The sequence below is a fragment of the Staurois parvus genome, unplaced genomic scaffold (genome assembly GCF_062004578.1).
Source record: "Staurois parvus isolate SC_StPar_1 unplaced genomic scaffold, SC_StPar_1.0 ptg000306l, whole genome shotgun sequence".
Lineage (NCBI taxonomy): Eukaryota > Metazoa > Chordata > Amphibia > Anura > Ranidae > Staurois > Staurois parvus.
In genome coordinates this window covers 7,622,191-7,645,133 of record NW_028318102.1, presented here as the reverse complement: position 1 = coordinate 7,645,133, position 22,943 = coordinate 7,622,191, and the positions used below count along the sequence as shown (strand labels likewise).

At 44.0% G+C, this 22,943-nt stretch overlaps 1 protein-coding gene across 1 annotated transcript in view; it reads right to left on the bottom strand.

The window, feature by feature from the left end:
* The window catches only part of CDHR1 (cadherin related family member 1), a 160,902-nt gene that overhangs the window by 45,507 nt on the left and 92,452 nt on the right, over nt 1-22,943 (bottom strand). Inside the window, exons 8-12 of the mRNA XM_089683336.1 lie at nt 19,593-19,736; nt 18,566-18,644; nt 5,755-5,855; nt 3,143-3,346; nt 2,853-3,005 (exon numbers count right to left, since the gene is read on the bottom strand). Coding sequence (XP_089539462.1) covers nt 2,853-3,005; nt 3,143-3,346; nt 5,755-5,855; nt 18,566-18,644; nt 19,593-19,736 — 681 coding nt within the window. The remainder of the gene's footprint in view (nt 1-2,852; nt 3,006-3,142; nt 3,347-5,754; nt 5,856-18,565; nt 18,645-19,592; nt 19,737-22,943) is intronic.

Here is a 22,943-nt window from a genome sequence, read left to right as displayed (position 1 = left end):
TTATTTCATTATAACTGTTATGTTATATTTGTCTGACCTACAAGTGCCTCTTTAATGTAAATGTAAGCAAGATGACTGAATGATCAAAAGCAATGTCAAACTGGCCAAAACACTCAATTTCAGTGGGGGTTGAATAATTTTGGTCACAACTGTAGATCCACTGCCAGCAATTCAACCATAACAAATATATAATGCAACCACTCTTGCTGAAGATGTATCTCTTTGCATAGGGTAAGCCAGGAATGTTATCTGAACAGAGCATATAAAGAGGGTAATTAAAATGCATTTTCACCTTTGTCTCAATATGAGACAAAGTTGGTATAGTGATAGAATATGTGTAGCTACAGTAGGTATTGTCATTAAAACATGCACTAACTTGGTAGGTGATTCTTGTTTTGGAATGCTATGTTGCTACAATTGGAGATATTTTAAAATTCCCCCATTGTAGAAACAGTCCATCCCTGTAAAATGTCCTGGGAGGATTTTTAAGTAATGTGGAAAGCAATGTTGATATCACTACATAAATCCTGTGAGATTTGCACCAATATTGCAGGATTTGGGCACACAATTCAGGAAAAAATAGCATCCACATCAGAGAAAGTCTGTGTGTGTCAGCGCCTTGATAAGAGGAAGCAGACTTGCGATATACAGCATTTAGTGAATGCTTTAACCCCTTGATGCTGACCGTACGCAAATATGCGGCCACTCGGCGGCTGGGCCTTGACGCCGAGTGGCCGCATATTTGCGTACCCTTTGAAAACAGATATGTGCTGAGAGCACGCGCCATGCGTTCTCCCAACACATATGTCAGTGACTCATAGAAAGGTCCTGATCTCACCTTACAATCGGGACCTTTTCTTATCATGTGACCGCCGTGATAGAGAATCACGGCGGTCACATGACCCTAGAATCTTGCCCCCCACCTCCCGGTGTCTGAAAACCCTTAACTACTTCAAGTCCGAACACTTTCACCCCCTTCCTGTCCAGGCCAATTTTCAGCTTTCAGCGCTATCACACTTTGAATGACAATTGCGTGATCATACAACACTGTACCCATATGATTTTTTTAGCATTTTTTTGAGACAGATAAAACTTTATTTTGGTGGTATTTATTCACCGCTGGGATTTTTATTTTGTTGCTATATAAATTAAAAAGTCCAAACATTTTGAAAAAAAAAAAAAAGTGTTTTTCTTATAAAATTTTGCAAATAAATAATCTTTCTTCATAAATCTTGGCCAAAATGTATTCAGCTATCTTTTTAGTGGAAAAAAAATAACCCAAATTCATTTATAATCAAAAATTATAATTTTTCTAAATTTGTTTTTACATGTTTATATTATTATTTTTTAACATACCATCACCCTAGTAGTACAGTGTCACCATAGACTTTTTTTAGATTTTTTTTTACACTGATTGCTTTTACACCCATAAAGGCTGTAAAAGCAATAATTTGCTGTGATTGGTCACAGCTTGTCACATGGTACAATGCTGTTGTGAATAGCCTTCATCATGTACCATGTGACCTCTATGATCATTCACAGATTTTACTAGTAGTAAGCAATGATGTCAGGAAGTGACATCTTGTTTTCTACTGTTCATGTGATCACCCATTGGCCAATCAGGGATCACATGAATAGGGACCTCACGCAGAGGTCCCGTACAGCGATCGGTGTTCCGCTATGTCCTCTGGACACAGCGGGCACCGGGCCACGGTGCCAGACGCTACCAGGAAGAGCGCATAGGCAGTGAATGTGGGGGCCGTTTATAAATGGCCACCCGCTTCAGCACTGCTCTCATCTGGCCGTTTATGTACATTATGTGCTGGACGGGAAGTGGTTAAAGGGCCGGGAGGCGCCGGCGTGAAGAGGTTAAACAGTTTGCACTGAACGTTGTGTAAACTCTACATTAAAATAGAATGCAATGATTTGCAAATCTCAGACCCATATTTTCTTCACAATAGAAAACATATCAAATGTTTAGACTGAGAAAATGTACCATTTTAAGAAAAAAGTAAGGTCATTTTTAAATTGATGTCAACAACACGTCTCAAAAGAGTTGAGACGGCAACAAAATGCTAGCAAAGTAAATGCTACTAACATGGAAGAACATTTTGTAACTAATTAGGCTCATTGGCAACAGTTCAGTAGCACGATTGGGTAAAAAAAAAAGCAATGTTCCTCAACCTGAAATTGCAAAGACTAAATATATCAGCTACAGTGCATATCATAAGAAAATTAAACAGCCTTGACCATTTCCTAACAATGGTTAAAACAAGAATTATTGTGTTATGTTTATATAAAAAATAAGGATGGTTTCTTTTGGCTTAAAATTTTGACATCTAAAAGGAAATTAGGGTTTTGGCTTTGGATACTTTGATATACAGCATATTAAGAAAAAAAAAAAAAAAAAACAGTGAAAAAAATTAGAAAAAAGTAATAGCATACTACAGCCACAAGGAAGATGCCTAAAAAGTAATTGTATTCCCTAAGCAACGGTTTACAATGGTATGACTTGTTATGCGACCTGACAGATCAAAGTCATATGACAAGTTACACCCTATTTGCAGCTCTGGAACCTTTCAAATCCGTGCAACTGAGTTGCGCTAACTTTAAAAAAGGTTCCTGCACTATTTTTTGCAATTTCATGTATGACTTGCATTGACATTTGCGCATGCAGTCGCACAGATGCCGCCAAGCCACACGTGAAGTCGCACTGAACAGCGGCTTTGAAATCATGATGAAGTAGCGCAATTTCAAAAGGCACATACGGTGTGAACCAGGGCTTAATCACATCTCAAAGAAATTACTTATCAGACATTCCCAAGTAACGTGAAAAGGAAAAAAATATATACCTTAAAAGTTAATAAATGAAACTTTTCATAGTCTATTCCAGCAGAGTTTTCCACGATTATGGTTACTTGAGCCTCATTTAATACAGTCTGTGGCACTACACGGAAAATTCCTCCTGGTCCAACCAAACGCAAGTTGAATTTGGCATTTGCTCCCTGTTAAAAGTATTAATATCATTCCATTTAATACCTTGTATTTCAGAACCATATTTTTAACAATGCATATTGTGGGGGTACAAATTACAGAATAAGCTACTAACAGAATACAGGATAATACAGAATAGGCTACCAACCTGATCTGAATCATTGACAGTGATTTTAAGCCCACGTAGTATCTCTCCCTCTGGTGGATGCTCATACATGGTAAGTTCAAAATGGTTCTGAGGACCATTTTCCCCATAGAAAGTTGGAGGGTGATTATTTAGATCAACAACTCGGATGGTTACCACTGTAACAGCATGGCCCACCACATCCCCATTTGGTGTAAGTTCAGATGCCTGTAAAAGAAATAAAAGCATTTTTAGAGATGAAAATCAAGTAGGGATGAGCAAATCAACTTGCAAACCATGTGAACACAATTTTAAATTAATAGGAAATTAATAAAGGGGATCCCTGGCAAAATGAATTAATAAATTCCACTGCAGAAACAATAGCTTTACTAAAATATATGGTTATTTACATGTCATCTTTTACAATGTTTCTAAATGTAAAATAATGCACGTAAGGAAAAAGAATCGCTTGATAGTACAACATTGGGGGGCACATTGTTGGCCAGCAATTCAGAGGAAAAGGACTTGGGGGTAATTATTTCAGATGATTGCAAAATGAGCAGTGTGGTCAGGCGGTGGGGAAAGTGAATAGAATTCTAGGATGCATCACTAGAGGGGTCATCAGCAGGACGAAGGAGGTATAGATCTTTAGTTAGACCTCAGAGACAGACAGGTAGCAAAAATGGTGAAAGGTCTAGGGGATAAAACATATCAAGAGCAACCTCAGAAACTTGATAATATATAGAGACTGGAGGAAAGAAGGGAAAGGGGAAATATGGCTGAAACCTTTAAATACATCCAAGGGGGTGAATAAGGTTCAGGAGGGCAGTATTTTCAACATGAAACCAAATCAAGAACACAGGAACATGACCTTAAATTAACTGGAGGAAAGTGCAAAACTAACCTCGGAAAGTACTATTTTACTGAAAGCGTAGTTGATGCTTGGAATAAATGACCCCCCCCCAAAAAAAAATAAAAAATACACCAAAATAAATAGGCAGACTCTATGGACCACTCAGTTTTTTTCTGCCATCACTTTTCTATGTTTTTACAAATACAGCAAGTACCATGGTTGAGTACTGTTCACACCGAGGTTATTTGCTTCTTACTGTGTAATATAAGCAATTGCAGTGAACACTGAATTAGCCGCACAATACCTGACAGTTGCTTACACTACCTGTTCAAATGTGCTCAGTGTGCACTAAACAATGTTATATGGAGCACAAAGAATTCCAAAGAGTAATGTTCACACTGCCCACTGTGAGACCAAAGTTTATTAGTAGAAGCAGATGCACACAGTATACAGGTATTAAGATAAGAGGTCTTGTTATGTTTCACAGCTTAGTAGTAAGGTCTCAGTCTATGAAAAACCGGGACCCATAGAGACTAATGCATGTGGGACCAGTTCCTTTGCAGAAGCAAGGATTCCTTTTTTGGTAATGTTACGTCACTAAATTTGTATGCTTTTTTTGCCAGTTAAAAAAGTTTATTTTCTTGGACCAACATTTGTTACAGTACAGGTAGAGTGCAATGCTGTCCCTTTTTCAGGCAGATGGAGTGGATTCAAGCATTAGAGCTTTAAAATAAAAAATTTACAGCAGCTGGCATGAGAAATTTAACTTGGAACAGCCATTAATACAAATTTGTGTCCTAGGAATTTAACAAGATAGAATGAAGTTCCAGTTCAAATTTTAGTCAACCTCTTGAATATTAGGTCCAGAGCAGCCACCACCACCTGGAGCACCAGCCCCCAGGGATTCCTCTTGGCATGCCACTTACACTCTGGTACAGCTTGGTAATGATGGGGTTGCATACTTTCTCCAGCTCCTTCTCTTGGTGTTCAAACTCCTCTTGCTCAGCAGTCTGGTTTCTGTCCAGCCAAAAGATGACCTCATTCTGTTTGTTCTGGTCACTGATATTGCACTGGAGCTTCTCATCCATCACAGCTGCTTGTATGTTGAAAGCATAGGGCTCCAGGAGTTTTTAGAGGAGACCCTGACTCTTTGCTTCTCATCTTCAGCCTTGTATTTCTTGGCTTCCTGTACCATGTGCTCAATGTCCTCTTTGCTCAGATGACTTTTGTCATTTACATGGTCATCTTGTTTTCTTTGCCGTTGCTCTTGTTCATTATAGATACATTCAAGATACAGTTGATATCAATGTCAAACCTCACCTCACAAGGCGGTAGAGTGTTGCCAGTCAACTCAAACTTGTCCAGTAAGTCATCCTTTGTCATAGCTCTCTCACTTTTATATATTTGAATCAAGACACCAGGCTGGTTGAGTAGATTGTGAAGATCTGTTTGCTTTGTGGGAATGACTGTTACACTTGATCAAGGTTGTTATAACTTCACCGGTAATCTTGATTTCCCAGACACAGAGGGGTGACAAGCAGCAGGAGGTCCTGAACATTTTCATATGTTTGTTCAGTTCTTTGCCATTGAAAGTTGCAAAGTTGCGTCTGGATTTTGGGAATGCATGTGGTCCCTCAGACCACATTGATATCACTATGTTAGTTATATTATTGCTAGTTCTGTAACACTGAGGTTTTCATTTTCACTGGCATATTGCATACTGGTATTAGGGAAACCTGTGTTAATCATATTCAGTTAGCAAGAAAGAAAAACAAAAGCGTACCTGTATCTTCAGCTCATAGACTTCTTTCTTTAGTTCGTTAGGATTTTTAATGACGTTAACAGCTCCAGTAATGTTGTTTATATCAAAAGCTCCATCATCTCCTGCAAAAAATTTAAAAGCTATGATCAATCAAGCAGAAACTGTAGAGTTGATGTAGAATTAAAAATTAGAGTTAAAATGCCTGCCAGTTTTTATTTTGGTTTTTATTTTTATCTGTGACCCAGTCAGAGATTTTCAATCACTTCCTGTCCATATAGTGCTGGTACAGGAAATGAGATGTGCAGCCCCCACAGATACAACAGATACAACACACACACACACACACACACCTCAAAAAAATGTAAAGGAACGCTTTTTAATCAAAGTATAGCATCAAGTTAATTAAACTCCTGGGATATTGCTCTGGTCAGATTAAGTAGCAGAGGGGGTAGTTAAGCAGTTTCATCTGCTTTGGTGGTGATGAAATTAACAGGTGCACTAGATGGGCAACAATGAGACGACCCACAAAACGAGAATGTTTTTACAGGTGGAAGCCACTGACATTTTGTTCCCTACTCCTCTTTTCTGACTGTTTTTCAATAGTTTTGCATTTGGCTAGCGTCAGTGTCATTACTGGTAGCATGAGGTGATACCTGGAACCTACAGAGGTTGCACAGACAGTCCAACTCCTCCAGGATAGCACATCAATACTTGCCATTGCCAGAAGGTTTGCTGTGTCTCCCAGTCTCAAAAGCATGGAGGAGATTCCAGGAGACAGGCAGCTACTCTAGGAAAGCTGGACAGGGCTGTAGAAGGTCCTTGACCCATCAGCAGGAGCGGTATCTGCTCCTTTGTGCAAGCAGGAACAGGATAAGCACTGCCAGAGCCCTACAAAATGACCTAGAGCAGACTACTGGTGTGAATGTCTCTGACCAAACAATCAGAAACAGACTTCATGAGGGTGGCCACAGGGACTCTCATGGGCCCTGTGCTCACTGCCCGGCACCATAGAGCTCGATTGGCATATGCCATTGAACACCAGAATTGGCAGGTCCACCAGTGGTGCCCTGTGCTTTTCACAGATGACAGCAGGTTCACCCTGAGCACATGCGACAGATGTGAAAGGGACTGGAGAAGCTGTGGAGAACATTATGCTGCCTGTAACATCATTTAGCATGACCGTTTTGGTGGTGGGTCAGTGAAGGTCTGGGCAGGTATATCCATGGAGGGATGCACTGACCTCTACAGGCTAGACACTGGCACCCAGACTGTCATTAGGTATCGGGATGAAATCCTTGGACCCATTGTCAGACCCTACGCTGGTGCAGTGGGTCCGGTGTTCCTCCTGATGCATGACAATGCCTGGCCTTATGTGGTGAGAGCATGTAGGCAGTTCTTGAAGGATGAAGGAATTGATACCATTGAATTGCCCCCACGCTTGCCTGACCTAAATCCAACAAAACACCTCTGGAATATCATGTTTTGGTCCATCCGACGCCGCCAGGTTGCACCTCAGACTGTCCAGAAACTCAGTGATGCCCTGGTCCATATCTGGGAGGAAATACCCCAGGACGTTGTCGGGCATGCATACAAGCATGTGGGGGCCATATAAACTACTGGAGTACATACATATATATATATACATATATACACACATACATACATATATACATACACACACATATACACACATATACACACAGTGAAGGAAATAAGTATTTGATCCCCTGCTGATTTTGAATGTTTGCCCACTCACAAAGAAATGATCAGTCTAAAAATTGAATGGTACATGTGTATTGTAACACAGAGACAGTATAGTAACAATAAAATTCAAAAGAAATGCACATCTAACAAATGATGCACTGATTTGTATGTTCATGAGGGAAATAAGTATTTGATCCCCTATCATTCAGCAGGATTTCTGCCTACCAGGTGTCTTTCATACAGGTAACAAGCTGAGATTAGAAGCAGTATCTTAAAGGGAGTGCTGCTAATCTCATTTTGTTACCTGTATAAAAGACACCTGTCCACAGGAGCAATCAAACAATCAGTTTCCAAACTCTCCACCATGGCAAAGACCAAAGAGCTGCCCAAGGATGTCAGGGACAAGATTGTAGACCTACACAAGGCTGGACTGGGCTACAAAACTATCGCCAAGCAGCTTGGTGAGAAGGTGACAACAGTTGGTGCAATCATTCGCAAATGGAAGAAACACAAAACAACTGTCAATCTCCCTAGGTCTGGTGAACCATGCAAGATCTCACCTCGTGGCGTGTCAATGATCATGAGAACAGTGAGGAATCATCCCAGAACTACATGTGAGGATCTTGTCAATGATCTCCAGGCAGCTGGGACCACAGTCACTAAGAAAACAATTGGTAACACACTACGCTGACTGCAAGGTCCCACTGCTCAAGAAAGCAAATGCCCAGGGCTGTCTGAAGTTTGCCACTGAACATCTGAATGATGCAGACGAGGACTGGTTGAAAGTGTTGTGGTCAGATGAGACCAAAATCAAGCTCTTTGGCATCAGTTTAACTTGCCGTGTTTGGAAGAGGAGGAATGCTGCCTATGACCCCAAGAACACCATCCCAACTGTCAAACACGGTGGTAGAAACATTCTGCTTTGGGGGTGTTTTTCTGCTAAGGGGACAGGACAACTGCAGTGCATCAAAGGGACAATGGACGGGGCAATGTAGCGTCAAATCTTGGGTGAGAACCCTCTTCCCTCAGTCAGGGAATTGAAAATGGGTCGTGGATGGGTGTTCCAGTATGACAATGACCCAAAACACACGGCCAAGGCAACAAAGGAGTGGCTCAAGAAGAAGCACATTAAGGTCCTGGAGTGGCCTAGCCAGTCTCCAGACCTTAATCTGATTGAAAATCTGTGGAGGGAGCTGAAAGTTCGAGTTGCCAAACATCAGCCACCAAACCTTAATGACTTGGAGAGAATCTGCCAAGAGGAGAGGGCCAAAATCCCTCCTTAGATGTGTGCAAACCTGGAGGCCAACAGGAAACCTCTGACCTCCCTTGATTGCCAACAAGGGATTTGCCACCAAGTACTAAGTCATGTTTTGTAAAGGGGATCAAATACTTATTTCCCTCATGAACATGCAAATCAGTACATAATTTGTTAGACATGCATTTCTTCTGCTTTTTTTTTTGTTGCTATTCTGTCTCTCAGTGTTACAATGCACCAACCATTCAATTTCTAGACGGATCATTTCAATGTGAGTGGGCAAACACTTAAAATCAGCAGGGAATCAAATACTTATTTCCTCCACTATATATATATATATATATATATATATATATATATATATATATATACATACACACACACTGTATATACACACATACATACATACACGTATACACAATTACATATACATATATACACATACATATATACACACATACATACATATGTATTGGGTGCAGGATGTTAATTGGACAGTGGATGATGGCAGTGTTCTGCACAGCCCAATTAGACCCTGGCAGAGAAAAGCTTTGTGGGACGTGTAGGCTCCTAGCAGGACTTCAGTGTTGGTGTCTGTTGTGAAGATGACAAACTACATTTTCCAGAGGAGCTTGCTGATGGGTGGGGGCAGATAAATACCAAGGCCCGGGAATTGGCAGGGGAGGTGAAATAATTTCTGTGTTTTTCTGCCTCCTTGTAATGTCCTCTGGGCTCTGAACCTCTTTTTTTCCCCCTAACTTTCCTTTTGAACAAGTGTTGCACTTTAGTTGTGATTATGTACACTGCTCTACGCACACTAAAATGCCACAGTCCATAGTCCCTAGTTCAGTGGTCGGCAAGCCGCGGCTCGCGAGCCACATGCGGCTCTTTACACGCTTTAATGCGGCTCTTGTGTGCCGGGCGCCCGCTCCCCTCCCTCCTCTCGGGCGGCAGGGACTCTGCAGCGTGATCCAGAAAAAAAACAGCCAGGGCAGCGCGCTCAAATGCAATGATTGGCCAGTTTTGCTGCCACTCACATCCTGATAGCCAGTGATTGGCTGTCAGGATGTGTGTAGGCGGGGCAGCGTGATGAACGTGAGAGGAGCTAGGCTAGGCTCCTCTCACAGTCCGCCCTGAAGACCTAAAGACCGGAACGGCGCGGGAACACGGCGAGAGGAACGCGCGGAGCAAAGGTAAGTGAATTGACACAGGGGGGACTTGGCTTACTACTTGCTACTTACTTACTACTACTATATGAGGGATGAATTACTATAGGGGGGATGAATTACTATAGGGGGGATGAATTACTATGGGGGATGAATTACTATATGGGGGATGAATTACTATATGGGGGATGAATTACTATATGGGGGATGAATTACTATGGGGGATGAATTACTATATTGGGGATGAATTACTATGGGGGATGAATTACTATGGGGGATGAATTACTGTGGGGGATAAATTACTATATGGGGGATGAATTACTATGGGGGATGAATTACTATAGGGGGATGAATTACTATATGGGGGATGAATTACTATATGGGGGATGAATTACTATATGGGGGATGAATTACTATATGGGGGATGCATTACTATGGGGGATGAATTACTATATGGGGGATGAATTACTATATGGGGGATGAATTACTATGGGGGATGAATTACTATATGGGGGATGAATTACTATGGGGGATGAATTACTATGGGGGATGAATTACTATATGGGGGATGAATTACTATATGGGGGATGAATTACTATGGGGGATGAATTACTATGGGGGATGAATTACTATGGGGGATGAATTACTATAAAAACTTATTGAAACTAAAAACAGTGTACCTGTAAGGGACCGCCTGGCGGTACCACTAGCACTCCACTGAATAGGCGTCCCCAGCGCACGGAATCTAAGTCCCAGGGTGCTTTTTCACCAGGGCCCCTGATGGTGGGGATGGACTTGGAGCCCCCCCAGACCAGGTCATGGCTACTGGGTGCGTCCGTCAGTGGTAGTGGTATGCGCCAAGGGCTCCCACGGGGAAGAGTCCGATGTGAGGAGGTCAGAAGACCCCACTGCAAGGGATGGATGGATGAGCAAGGTCAGATGGGCCGGGTCGGTAACAGAGGACGGCAAGGTACAAGGCAGCGGGCATAGAATGGTCGGGTCACACGCCAGGTCAGCAACAGCAGGTCAAATCCATTCAGGGGCATTCAGGAGAGAGGTCAGGCAAAGCAAGGGTCAGAATAGGAGAAAGCAGCAAGGTCAGGTACAATCCGGGTCAAAACTTACAAGGTACAGGTTCACAGGTTCACAGGATGCAGGGAAGACCAGAAGGCACTGAATGACAGCTCAGGGCCATTTAAATATCCCGCCCTACACTGCCATTGGTGCCCAGCGGGCAGCCGCGGCTTCTACTGCGCATGCGCGAACTCGAACGCCGCGGCCGGCCCGGACCTAGTGCCCGTGTCCCTGCACAGGGCAGTGCACTGCGCCTGCGCCGGGACCATCGCGGCGGGGATTGAGGAGATCCCTGACATTGCCCCCCCCCCTACGGGCAGCCTCCGGATGCCCACCCGATCTCTCCACCACGGGTGATCGCGAAAAAACCTCCGGACAAGTCTGGGTGCATGGACATTATGGGCTGGTTCCCAAGAATTGTCCTCAGGGCCATAGCCCTTCCATTTGATAAGGAATTGGGTCTGGCCTCCCCTCCTTCGACACTTCAGGATTGTTTCAACCTCAAATTCTTCTTCTCCCTCGACCGTTATGGCTTCCGGGGGTCTAGATTCCCGGTCAGGGAAGGCATCTGGGACCACTGGCTTCAGCAGGGACACATGGAAGACTGGGTGGATCTTGAGCGTGTCAGGAAGGACGAGTTCGTAGGCCACTTTGTTAACCATCCGTTTAATGCAGAAGGGGCCTATAAATTTGGGTCCCAATTTCTTTGACGGGCAAAGCATCTTTAAATTGGACGTCGCTAGCCAAACCTTCTCCCCAGGCCGCAACACCAGATCTCCTCTCCGTTTCCTGTTGAATGCCTTCCTGTAGTCTTCCTGGGCCCGACTGATGGCCTCTTGAAGCTTCTTATTGTTCGCGGAGAAAAACGTTACCACATCTTGCGTTGCTGGTACTGGGCATTCCGAGACCAAATCCGGGAGGAAGACTGGGTGAAAGCCATAGTTGGCAAAGAACGGGGACTGTCCCGTCGCTGAGTGGCGGGCGTTGTTGTACGCAAATTCCGCTAGGGGTAGAAGTGGCATCCAGTCATCTTGAGTAAACGAAGTATAGCATCTTAAGTATTGCTCTAGGGTCTGATTGGTCCTTTCGGTTTGACCGTTAGTTTGAGGGTGGAACGCAGAGGAGAGAGACAATTTGATGTCCAGGGCTTTGCACAGTGCTCTCCAAAATCTTGGCGTGAACTGGACCCCCCGGTCCGAGACAATGTCTTCGGGGACCCCATGCAGCCTTACTACCTCACGAATGAAGACTCGCGCAGTCTCGGCCGCCGAGGGGGTTTTCTTCAACGGGATGAAGTGGGCCATCTTGGACAAGCGGTCCATGACCACCAGGATTGCTGTGTGTGTTCTAGTGATGGCAGAAGCTCGACTATAAAATCTAACGAGATCTTTTGCCAAGGCCGTTCAGGAATAGGTAAGGGTCGCAGCAGACCCCAAACTTTGTTTCTTGCTGGCTTGTTCTTCTGGCAGGTGATACAGGACCTTACATAGCCCTTACAATCTTTAGCCATGTCTGGCCACCAGAATGAGCGTCGGAGAAGTTCCAGGGTCTTTTCTGGGCCAAAATGCCCCGCCATCGGGTGGTCATGGCAATGCCCCAAGACCAGGGTTCGGGCTTCCTCCGGCACCACAATTCGATCCTCCCTCCATAGGAGCCCCCCCTTGTTCTGGAGCGGCCCTCCGCCTGGGGTAGAGAAGGTTGTTGATGCCTCCATTAGCTTGGAACGAAGGTCCGACTGAAGGGCCAAGAAGTTACCCGAGGACAGGATGGTGTCGGGTACTGGGATCTCCTTGGCGTCCTCGTACATACGTGATAACGCATCTGGCTTAGTGTTCTTTGATCCAGGCCGGTACGTAATGTGGAAGTTGAATCTTGAAAAGAATAGTGCCCATCTTGCCTGTCGCGGACGTAGACGCTTGGCGGTTTTCAGATATTCTAAGTTCTTGTGGTCAGTAAATATTAAGATGGGGTGCACCGCACCTTCCAGCAGGTACCTCCATTCCTCTAACGCTGTTTTGATCGCCAGTAGCTCTCGATCACCGATATCATAATTCTTCTCCGCTGGGGTAAGCTTCCGTGAGAAGAATGCTACAGGATGGAGCAGTTCCTTGGTGCCTTTCCGCTGGGAGAGGATGGAACCTACCGCATTCTCCGATGCATCTACTTCCAAGATATAGGGCAGGGCGGCGTCTGGGTGACCCAAAATGGGTGCTGAGGTGAACAGCTTCTTCAAGGCTTCAAAAGCTTCCTGCGCCTCTGGTGTCCATCTGAACCGGGTTCCCAGCTTGGTTAGCTGAGTAATGGGGGAGACCAGACCCGAGAAGTTCTTGATGAACTTCCGGTAAAAATTTGCAAAACCGATGAATCGTTGGACGCCTTTCCTGTCCGTGGGTTCAGGCTAATCAAGTATTGCAGCGACTTTCTGGGGATCCATCGCGACCCCCGCAGTGGAGATAATCAGGCCCAAGAAGGCAATGCTGGATTGTTCAAAACAACATTTCTCTGCCTTGGCGTACAACCCATGCTGCCGCAATCGCCCCAATACCTTTGCTACATGTATTCTGTGTTCCCCCAAAGACGGGGAGAAAATCAGAATGTCGTCTAAATAAACGATAACAAAGACATCCAGAAAGTCCCTAAAAATATCATTCACAAAGTGTTGAAACGTGGCCGGAGCATTACACAACCCGAACGGCATGACCAAATATTCAAAATGGCCGAAGCGGGTGCGGAAGGCAGTCTTCCACTCGTCCCCCTCCCTTATGCGAATCAAGTTGTACGCCCCCCTCAGATCCAGCTTTGTAAAATCCACTGCTGTTTTTAAACTTTGGAACAACTCTGGTACTAACGGCAGTGGGTAACGGTTCTTTATCGTGACCCTGTTCAATTCCCTGTAATCGATACACGGCCTTAAGGTTTTGTCTTTTTCAACAAAGAAAATTCCCGGCCCCTGCAGGTGAAGTGGAGGGGCGGATAAACCCCTTCTGGAGGCTGTCCTCGATATATTCCTTTAGGGCCCCCAATTCGAGCTCTGAAAGGGGGAAGATTCGCCCAAAAGGAATTTCTGAACCGGGTAACAGGTCAACGGGACAGTCATAAGGGCGGTGGGGGGGTAGAGTATCGGCTCCCCGTTTGCTGAACACATCTAGAAACTCATGGTAGACTGCAGGGATTACTTGTTTTAATTCAGCTTCCCCCTCAGAGCACAGGAGGATTTGGGGGACCCCCGGGCCCGAAGTGCGGCAGTATACCCGACAGTATGGGGAAGGGAACGAGATTACTCCGGTCTCCCAGTCAATCTGGGGGTTATGGGCCCGTAACCATGGGAGCCCCAGAATGACTGGGAAGAGGGGTGAAGCTATAGCATCCAGGCGGAGGAGTTCCTGGTGCTGGCCGGCAATGACAGTGGTGATGGAGGGGGTTTCCTGGTTCACTACCCCCGATTTTATTCGGGAACCGTCGGCCAAATAAATATTGAACCCCTTCTGTTTAAATTGGAGAGGAATACCCTGCTGGTGAGCAAAATTAATGTCCAAGAAGCAGCTGCATGCCCCGAATCAATTATGGCCGATACTTCCACGGTCCTTTCTGGAAGCTGAAAGGAAAGGGGCACCACTAAGTATTGGGATGGACCAACATTGCCAATGGATAAGGAAGAAGAGGTGCACTTACTCAGTTTCTGTGGGCAGGATCGTACCATATGACCAGCTTCACCACAGTAGAGGCACAGGTTCTGGGATCGTCTGCGCTGATGTTCCTCTGGAGGTAGTTTAGGCCATGCCAGGCCGAGTTGCATGGGTTCAGGGATATCTCCAGGTGGCCGGTTCTGGATGTTTGGCCTAGGTGCTTGACTGGGACCTTGAAATGACCCCCAGGGATTTCCATGACCCTGGCCGGACCTCTCAAACCTGCGTTCCCACAGTCTACGGTCAATTTTAATGGTCAGCGCTATTAAGTCCTCTAAAGTCTCAGGCACCTCCACCCGGGCGAGCTCATCTTTCAGGCCTTCTGATAGGCCTATACGGAACTGATGCAGGAGTGCGAACTCGTTCCAGCGTGTGTGTCCCATCCAGCGCCTAAACTCAGACGCGTACTCCTCCGCCGCTCGGCGACCTTGCCGGAGCGTGTACAAAGTAGCTTCAGCAGAAGCTGCCCGCTGTGGGTCATCATAAAGGATGGTCATTGCATCAAAAAAATTGTCAACCGAACTAAGGTGAGGGTCATTTTTTTCCCCGTAATTGGTGGGCCCAGTCTTGGGGTTCACCCTGCAGGAGGGAGATGACGAACCCCACCTTCACGGATTCAGTCACGAAGGTCCAGGGTTGTAACTCAAAATAGAGAAGACAGGACTCGCGGAATGATCTGAAGCATGTGCGGTCCCCGTGAAAACGTTCCGGTAAGGGTACTCGGGGTTCAGCCGCCGGGAGTGGTGCGGATGCCCCAGAAACCAGCACAGGGGCTGCTACGGCTGGGGGTGGGGGGACCGCGGCCTGTGGGGCAGGAACGGATATAGTGCAGGTCTGGAATTGAGTTTCAATCTGCTGACATCTATCCTGCAGGGCCGATACGGCCTATGTCAAATTAGACAGGTGCCTGCAGATCTCCTCAAGCGGCGAGGGCCCTCCTCTAGACTCAGTCATGGCCTTCTGGTACTGTAAGGGACCGCCTGGCGGTACCACTTGCACTCCACTGAATAGGCGTCCCCAGCGCATGGAATCTAAGTCCCAGGGTGCTTGTTCACCAGGGCCCCTGATGGTGGGGATGGACTTGGAGCCCCCCGAGACCAGGTCGTGGCTACTGGGTGCGTCCGTCAGTGGTAGTGGTATGCGCCAAGGGCTCCCACGGGGAAGAGTCTGATGTGAGGAGGTCAGAAGACCCCACTGCAAGGGATGGATGGATGGATGAGCAAGGTCAGACGGGCCGGGTCGGTAACAGAGAGGACGGCAAGGTACAAGGCAGCAGGCATAGAATGGTCGGGTCACACGCCAGGTCAGCAACAGCAGGTCAAATCCAATCAGGGGCATTCAGGAGAGAGGTCAGGCAAAGCAAGGGTCAGAATAGGAGAAAGCAGCAAGGTCAGGTACAATCCGGGTCAAAACTTACAAGGTACAGGTTCACAGGTTCACAGGATGCAGGGAAGACCAGAAGGCACTGAATGACAGCTCAGGGCCATTTAAATATCCCGCCCTGCGCTGCCATTGGTGCCCAGCGGGCGGCCGCGGCTTCTACTGCGCATGCGCGAACTCGAACGCCGCGGCCGGCCCGGACCTAGTGCCCGTGTCCCTGCACAGGGCGGTGCACTGCGCCTGCGCCGGGACCATCGCGGCGGGGATCGAGGAGATCCCTGACAGTACCATCCTATGTATTTTCAGTTTTAAAAATGTGGCTCTCAAAATAAATTTCAATCGTGGTTTTGGCGACATTTGGCTCAGTTGAAAAAAAAGGCTGCCCACCACTGCCCTAGTTCATCTCAGGAAAAAGCAAGACAGGGTGGTTATGTTATTTCATGCTGTGGAACCATGAAGAACAGGCAAAGCCATCTTTTGAAATTTGGAGGAGGCTAGAGCAATGGAAGGTACTTTTTTGAGTTAGAAATACATATTTGCATATTTGAATAGCTTTTTTTGTAAAGCAGAGTTTATTGTAAATTTATAAAGGAAGTAAGACAGCCATGGGTGCCAGATATGAATGGCCTCCTTTCCCATAAGGAGACTCTGTCTTGAGAGTGACCCAGCATATTAGATGCTGGAGGTGCCAGACAGATATGTGGCTGCCAACTGCCCCATATTACATAAGTCTATAGAATGTAACCTGGGGAGGTGTATAATTCCAAAACTCCAACACACATGTTCCTGCAACAAAGAGTGGCTGTACATGTAGGTGGGTGCTGCAGTGACCATCAGCTGGAACCGAGAAGCATCAAGGGAGAAATGTCGCCAGCACACCAAAGTTCTCCAATATGGGTCCAAGGCTTTAATAAGCAATCACATAGTTACAACAAGAACAATGTTTTGGGAGTCTTGCAGGACCCCAGTCACATGCCTGATGAAGGGATCCTGTGAGACACCAAAACTTTGCTCTTGCTGTAAATATGTGATTGCTTATTAAAGCCTTGGACCCATGCTGGAGAACTTTGGTGTGCTAGTGACATTTTTCCCTGGGGGAGATGTATGTCACCATTTGCCAGGCCACAGCTGTCCACAGGGTTTTTTACATTTTAAGTTTTATACAGTAGATGCCACCAGAAACATTGGAGCAAGAGGTCACACCTCACAAAAGAAAGAGACCTTGGTCAAGTATTAAGTTGCTCATCCCTAAGCAGGATGGCAGTCTGAGGTTCTGCAGCAACTACAGGAAAATGTAATATCCAAAATGTTATGATTATCCCATGTCCGGGTAGAGGACCTGCCAGTAACAGTACCACCCTCAATTTTACTTGAGGGTATTGGTAGGTTCCAGTCAAGGCAAAGGAAACAACAGCTTTTGAGACATCAAAGGGCTTTTCCAGTGAGCGGTACGTTCCAATCAGGCCAAAGGAAACAACTACTTTTGGAGACATCAAATTTTTCCAGTGTTCAGCTCTTCCTTTGTTTACATGGGACATTGACTTAATTCCAAAGAATGTTGGATAAATTCTTAAGCTCTAGAAAGCATGTCTAAAAGATGTTATTTTTATTCTTGACTTGGATTCCCACCTACAAAATGTCCAAGCAGTTCTACGTTCCATTTGTAAAGCTGGGTTAACAGCCAATCCATAAAATATTGGAAGGACAGGCTCTAAAGGTAATGGCAATGGTAAACTATGCACAAGACCGGGACACATACATTAGGAACAGTTCAAGCAGATTTGTCCTGCACTGCTAATCAGCAAAGCAACAAACTGATACAATACTGGAGGGTGGTGTACAGCAAGCCCATAGTCTAAAATAAAACACACACAATTACCCCTCTGAACATTGCTATAGAAGGTGATGTGCTCATAGTAAAAGTTTTATTTCTTGTTTCAGTTTGCCCCCATAATGGCACCACACATCTACTTAAAAAGGAGAAGTATGGTCAAACCTCTATTGGCCATACTTCTCCTTTGGGTCACAGAAGTGCACCTTAGTTCTGCACTTCTGTAATCCAGATTCAGCCAATGGTGGGCTAAAGCAAGTGAAAGACAAAAGAAAACATTTAAGGGCCCATTCACATTTTTGCATTGTGGCAATGCATGTGAATATATGTTACCACAATGAATAAGAATGCTGTTCAATGTACAGTATGTTGCAGTGCTATTAAAAATGATACCCCAACACATTGTACAGTACAGTAGAGCTCAATACCCAAAGCACCGCAGCACATGCATTAATGCACATGCATTGACACACTAATTGTAAATGGTCCATAAATATTATGGATTGCTGTAAAACCCTGCTAGTGTTTTTTTGTTCAGCAGTTGGGAATTTTCAGATTAATAATCATTTGCTTATAATGCCAGTGAAAAGATAAGGAATATGATGTGGCTGTCACAGAATGCACATGGGTGTGAAAGTCTGAAGAAAAAAAAAGATAACTTTCAGCAGGGCTTTTGCAGAGCAAGTTGTGGGAAAAGCAGAAATGATAAGCAATTGCTCAGTGTGCACCCACTTACCATCTATAAGATAATACTGCACTGTGTTGGGGTTTCCTCTATCTCCATCAAAAGCCATTACTGTAAGTATTTCTGCTCCCTGATGAAAAAATAAAGTAAAAAGTCAGTCACAGATTTAGTTCAACTCCACTACTGAAAAAATAATAGTCTTTAGATGGGAATATGTGCAGTAATATAACCCTAAACTTTTATATAAAACATAAAATGTTTTATATAAACAACAGTGAAAAGAGGATACATGATTATTTGTAATCCTACAGATTACAGGTTGTTACTCTTAAGTGAAAATTGGCAAATGTAACCAAAACTTTTAGTGATTTATACAGGCAACCAAATGTTAACAAGTCTACTCATATTTAACCATTATAAGGATGAATGTCATTATCATAGCTTCTTGCTTATACATAATGCCATCATTTTTATCATTAGGACACTTCAGTTCTCATCCTTTTATATCCCTTGTCGACCTGAACAATTTGTACATGTACTGCTGGTTCACGAGGTATTCATTTTGTCGATACTTAAGACGATATATGCATTTAATGCATTTAATTTATAATAAAATTTAATTTAGTAATATTACCATGCTAAGATTATTTTATTTTCTATGTAATGTTTGGACAAAAAGATTTTAAAAATGAAACATGCTTATGCAATAGAAAATGAAATACAACCATACATTGCTATACTACAGTATATCAATGACACTTGCACACTATCTGCAAGTGTCAGTTTACATAGGAGCAGCTGCATTTTAAGAGCTGCTGCTCTATAATACATGTCGATTCCCAGCTGTCATTGTGATAACTGGGAATTGCCAAAACCAGTGGAGGGAAAGCAGCTGCAGGAGTAAGGAGCATGGCATAGAAGATATACCACAGAAATTTTGCTGCATTTTTTTTTTTATAGAGTGCATCTCCTACGTCTAATCCTTAAGAGCCTTATAAATTTATATAAACACAAGAGTATATACTGTTGTAACCTGGCACTGTATTATAAAACAGAAAATTAACAAAATGTTGCTTACCATAGTGGTATCCTCATAGACATATCCATAGTAAGGTGTACCTACAAATACTGGTGGGGAATCTTGTACATCTTCAACATTAATAGTAACTGTGGTAGTTGATGTAAAGACCTGGTATTTTCCACGAAGCTTTCCACCTCCATCCTTAAAATTAACACACAGTCAATGTTATCAAACCAGTACAGTGTAACACCCAAAAGATACTATATATATATACATATATATATATATATATATATATATATATATATATATATATATATAGTCAGGTCCATAAATATTGGGACATCGACACAATTCTAACATTTTTGGCTCTATGCACCACCACAATGGATTTGAAATGAAACTAACAAGATGTGCTTTAACTGCAGACTGTCAGCTTTAATTTGAGGGTTTTTACATCCAAATCAGGTGAACGATGTAGGAAATACAACAGTTTGCATATGTGCCTCCCACTTGTTAAGGGACCAAAAGTAATGGGACAATTGGCTTCCCAGCTGTTCCATGGCCAGGTGCGTGTTATTCCCTCATTATCCCAATTACAATGAGCAGATAAAAGGTCATTTCAAGTGTGCTATTTGCATTTGGAATCTGTTACTGTCAACTCTCAAGATGAGATCCAAAGAGCTGTCACTATCAGTGAAGCAAGCCATCATTAGGCTGAAAAAACAAAACAAACCCATCAGAGAGATAGCAAAAACATTAGGCGTGGCCAAAACAACTGTTTGGAACATCCTTAAAAAGAAAGAACGCACCGGTGAGCTCAGCAACACCAAAAGACCCGGAAGACGGCGGAAAACAACTGTGGTGGATGACCCAAGAATTCTTTCCCTGGTGAAGAAAACACCCTTCACAACAGTTGGCCAGATCAAGAACACTCTCCAGGAGGTAGGTGTATGTGTGTCAAAGTCAACAATCAAGAGAAGACTTCACCAGAGTGAATACAGAGGGGTCACCACAAGATGTAAACCATTGGTGAGCCTCAAAAACAGGAAGGCCAGATTAGAGTTTGCCAAACGACATCTAAAAAAGCCTTCACAGTTCTGGAACAACATCCTATGGACAGATGAGACCAAGATCAACTTGTACCAGAGTGATGGGAAGAGAAGAGTATGGAGAAGGAAAGGAACTGCTCATGATCCTAAGCATACCACCTCATCAGTGAAGCATGGTGGTGGTAGTGTCATGGCGTGGGCATGTATGGCTGCCAATGGAACTGGTTCTCTTGTATTTATTGATGATGTGACTGCTGACAAAAGCAGCAGGATGAATTCTGAAGTGTTTCGGGCAATATTATCTGCTCATATTCAACCAAATGCTTCAGAACTCATTGGACGCCGCTTCACAGTGCAGATGGACAAGGACCCAAAGCATACTGCAAAAGCAACCAAAGAGTTTTTTAAGGGAAAGAAGTGGAATGTTATGCAATGGCCAAGTCAGTCACCTGACCTGAATCCGATTGAGCATGCATTTCACTTGCTGAAGACAAAACTGAAGGGAAAATGCCCCCAGAACAAACAGGAACTGAAGACAGTTGCAGTAGAGGCCTGGCAGAGCATCACCAGGGATGAAACCCAGCGTCTGGTGATGTCTATGCATTCCAGACTTCAGGCTGTAATTGACTGCAAAGGATTTGCAACCAAGTATTAAAAAGTGAAAGTTTGATTTATGATTATTATTCTGTCCCATTACTTTTGGTCCCTTATCAAGTGGGAGGCACATATGCAAACTGTTGTAATTCCTACACCGTTCACCTGATTTGGATGTAAATACCCTCAAATTAAAGCTGACAGTCTGCAGTTAAAGCACATCTTGTTCGTTTCATTTCAAATCCATTGTGGTGGTGTATAGAGCCAAAAATGTTAGAATTGTGTTGATGTCCCAATATTTATGGACCTGACTGTATATATATACACACACACACACACACACACAGTATGTATATGAGCTTCTGTGTTATTCTTTTGTACAGGTTGGTACTTATTTTAAGGGTTCCATTGGATCAAATCTACACACTGCACACAATGTTCATAAAAAATAATACCCATATGTGCTTATCGTATCTGCTTAGTTCCTCTGTAAATTAAATTTTTCTTACATTTACTATATTACTATATAAATGTATTATATTTACAAATTCAAGCTGAGCTTTAGGCATTTATAAAAACAGAAATTATTGCAGCTCAGTATTCAATATTACTAATTTTGAAAACATTTTTAGTTAAAAGGTTTGCAACACATACAAAAAAACATTGACTTCATACAATAGTGTACATTCCAAGTCACTGCAATGCACTTTTCCATAAATATCCACAGAGGAGTACGGCACTGCATACAGAAACTCCATTGACCAGTAAGATTCAGTACACAGGAATATTTTCACCCTACCTAAAAACAGTGTTAAAAAAAAACTACAGTAGCTGGCTGAGTATAGAAAGGTTTCTGAGATTCCAATATTGGCCACAGAGTAGGAACCAAAGCACAGAAAACAACCTAACACAGAAACTGAGAGTGTGCAGAAGTCTAGTATACCTATTCCCGTCTGAAGCTGTGTGCACCCAAAAATGTTTTTTATTTACTGAAGAAAGAGTAGACTGAAAAGGGGAAGAAGGCAAGTAAAAGGGGGGGGGGGGGGGCGAGGGAGGAAATCACCTCTGAGGTAGCCAAAAGAGACAAAAGTGAGGCAGTCAACACAATAGGAAGCTGGAGCAATGCAGCTCTCAATTGGGCCCTCTTGCAGACATATCTTCTCAAAGGAGTATAGCTTCCTAGAAAAAAGTGTATGTCTGGGTTGAGAATGCAAGATGTGAGACAACTGGAGAGCTCCCCAATGATCCAGAGTAGCGGTAGTCGAACCAGTGAGCAAAGTGTGCGTTGAAACCCAGTCAGCCATGTGGACATAGGAAGTGGGAGGCACGCAAGAGACTTTGAGGTGACACTGAATGGAAATTCGAACTGGTGAGTCTCGGCAGGAACCCTGGATGGCCAATTATCAGCATCATGGGAGAAGGAAAACTCCCCATGGAAGCCAACTGAAAAAAATCTTTCCATTTGTGCAGATTTAAAGGGTGGGTGGCAAGGTGAGACATGCTGCTTTTCCACCCAATGTAAACCCGCAAGTGGTGCACACACTGTTTCCTGTTCTAATGAGACCCACAGTTTTTGGGTCTGGTGTCTGCACCTGGTCATTTGAGGTGCCGTGTATTTAATGCTGGGCCTGGAAAACCCAGACCACCATTTAGTTTGGGCCAAAGCAACAGATTTCTGCCGATGATGGGGTATTTGCTGTGTCAAATAAAGTTAATGAATGCCCAAGGTATCTTAACTGGTAATGCCTGTACAATAACCAGT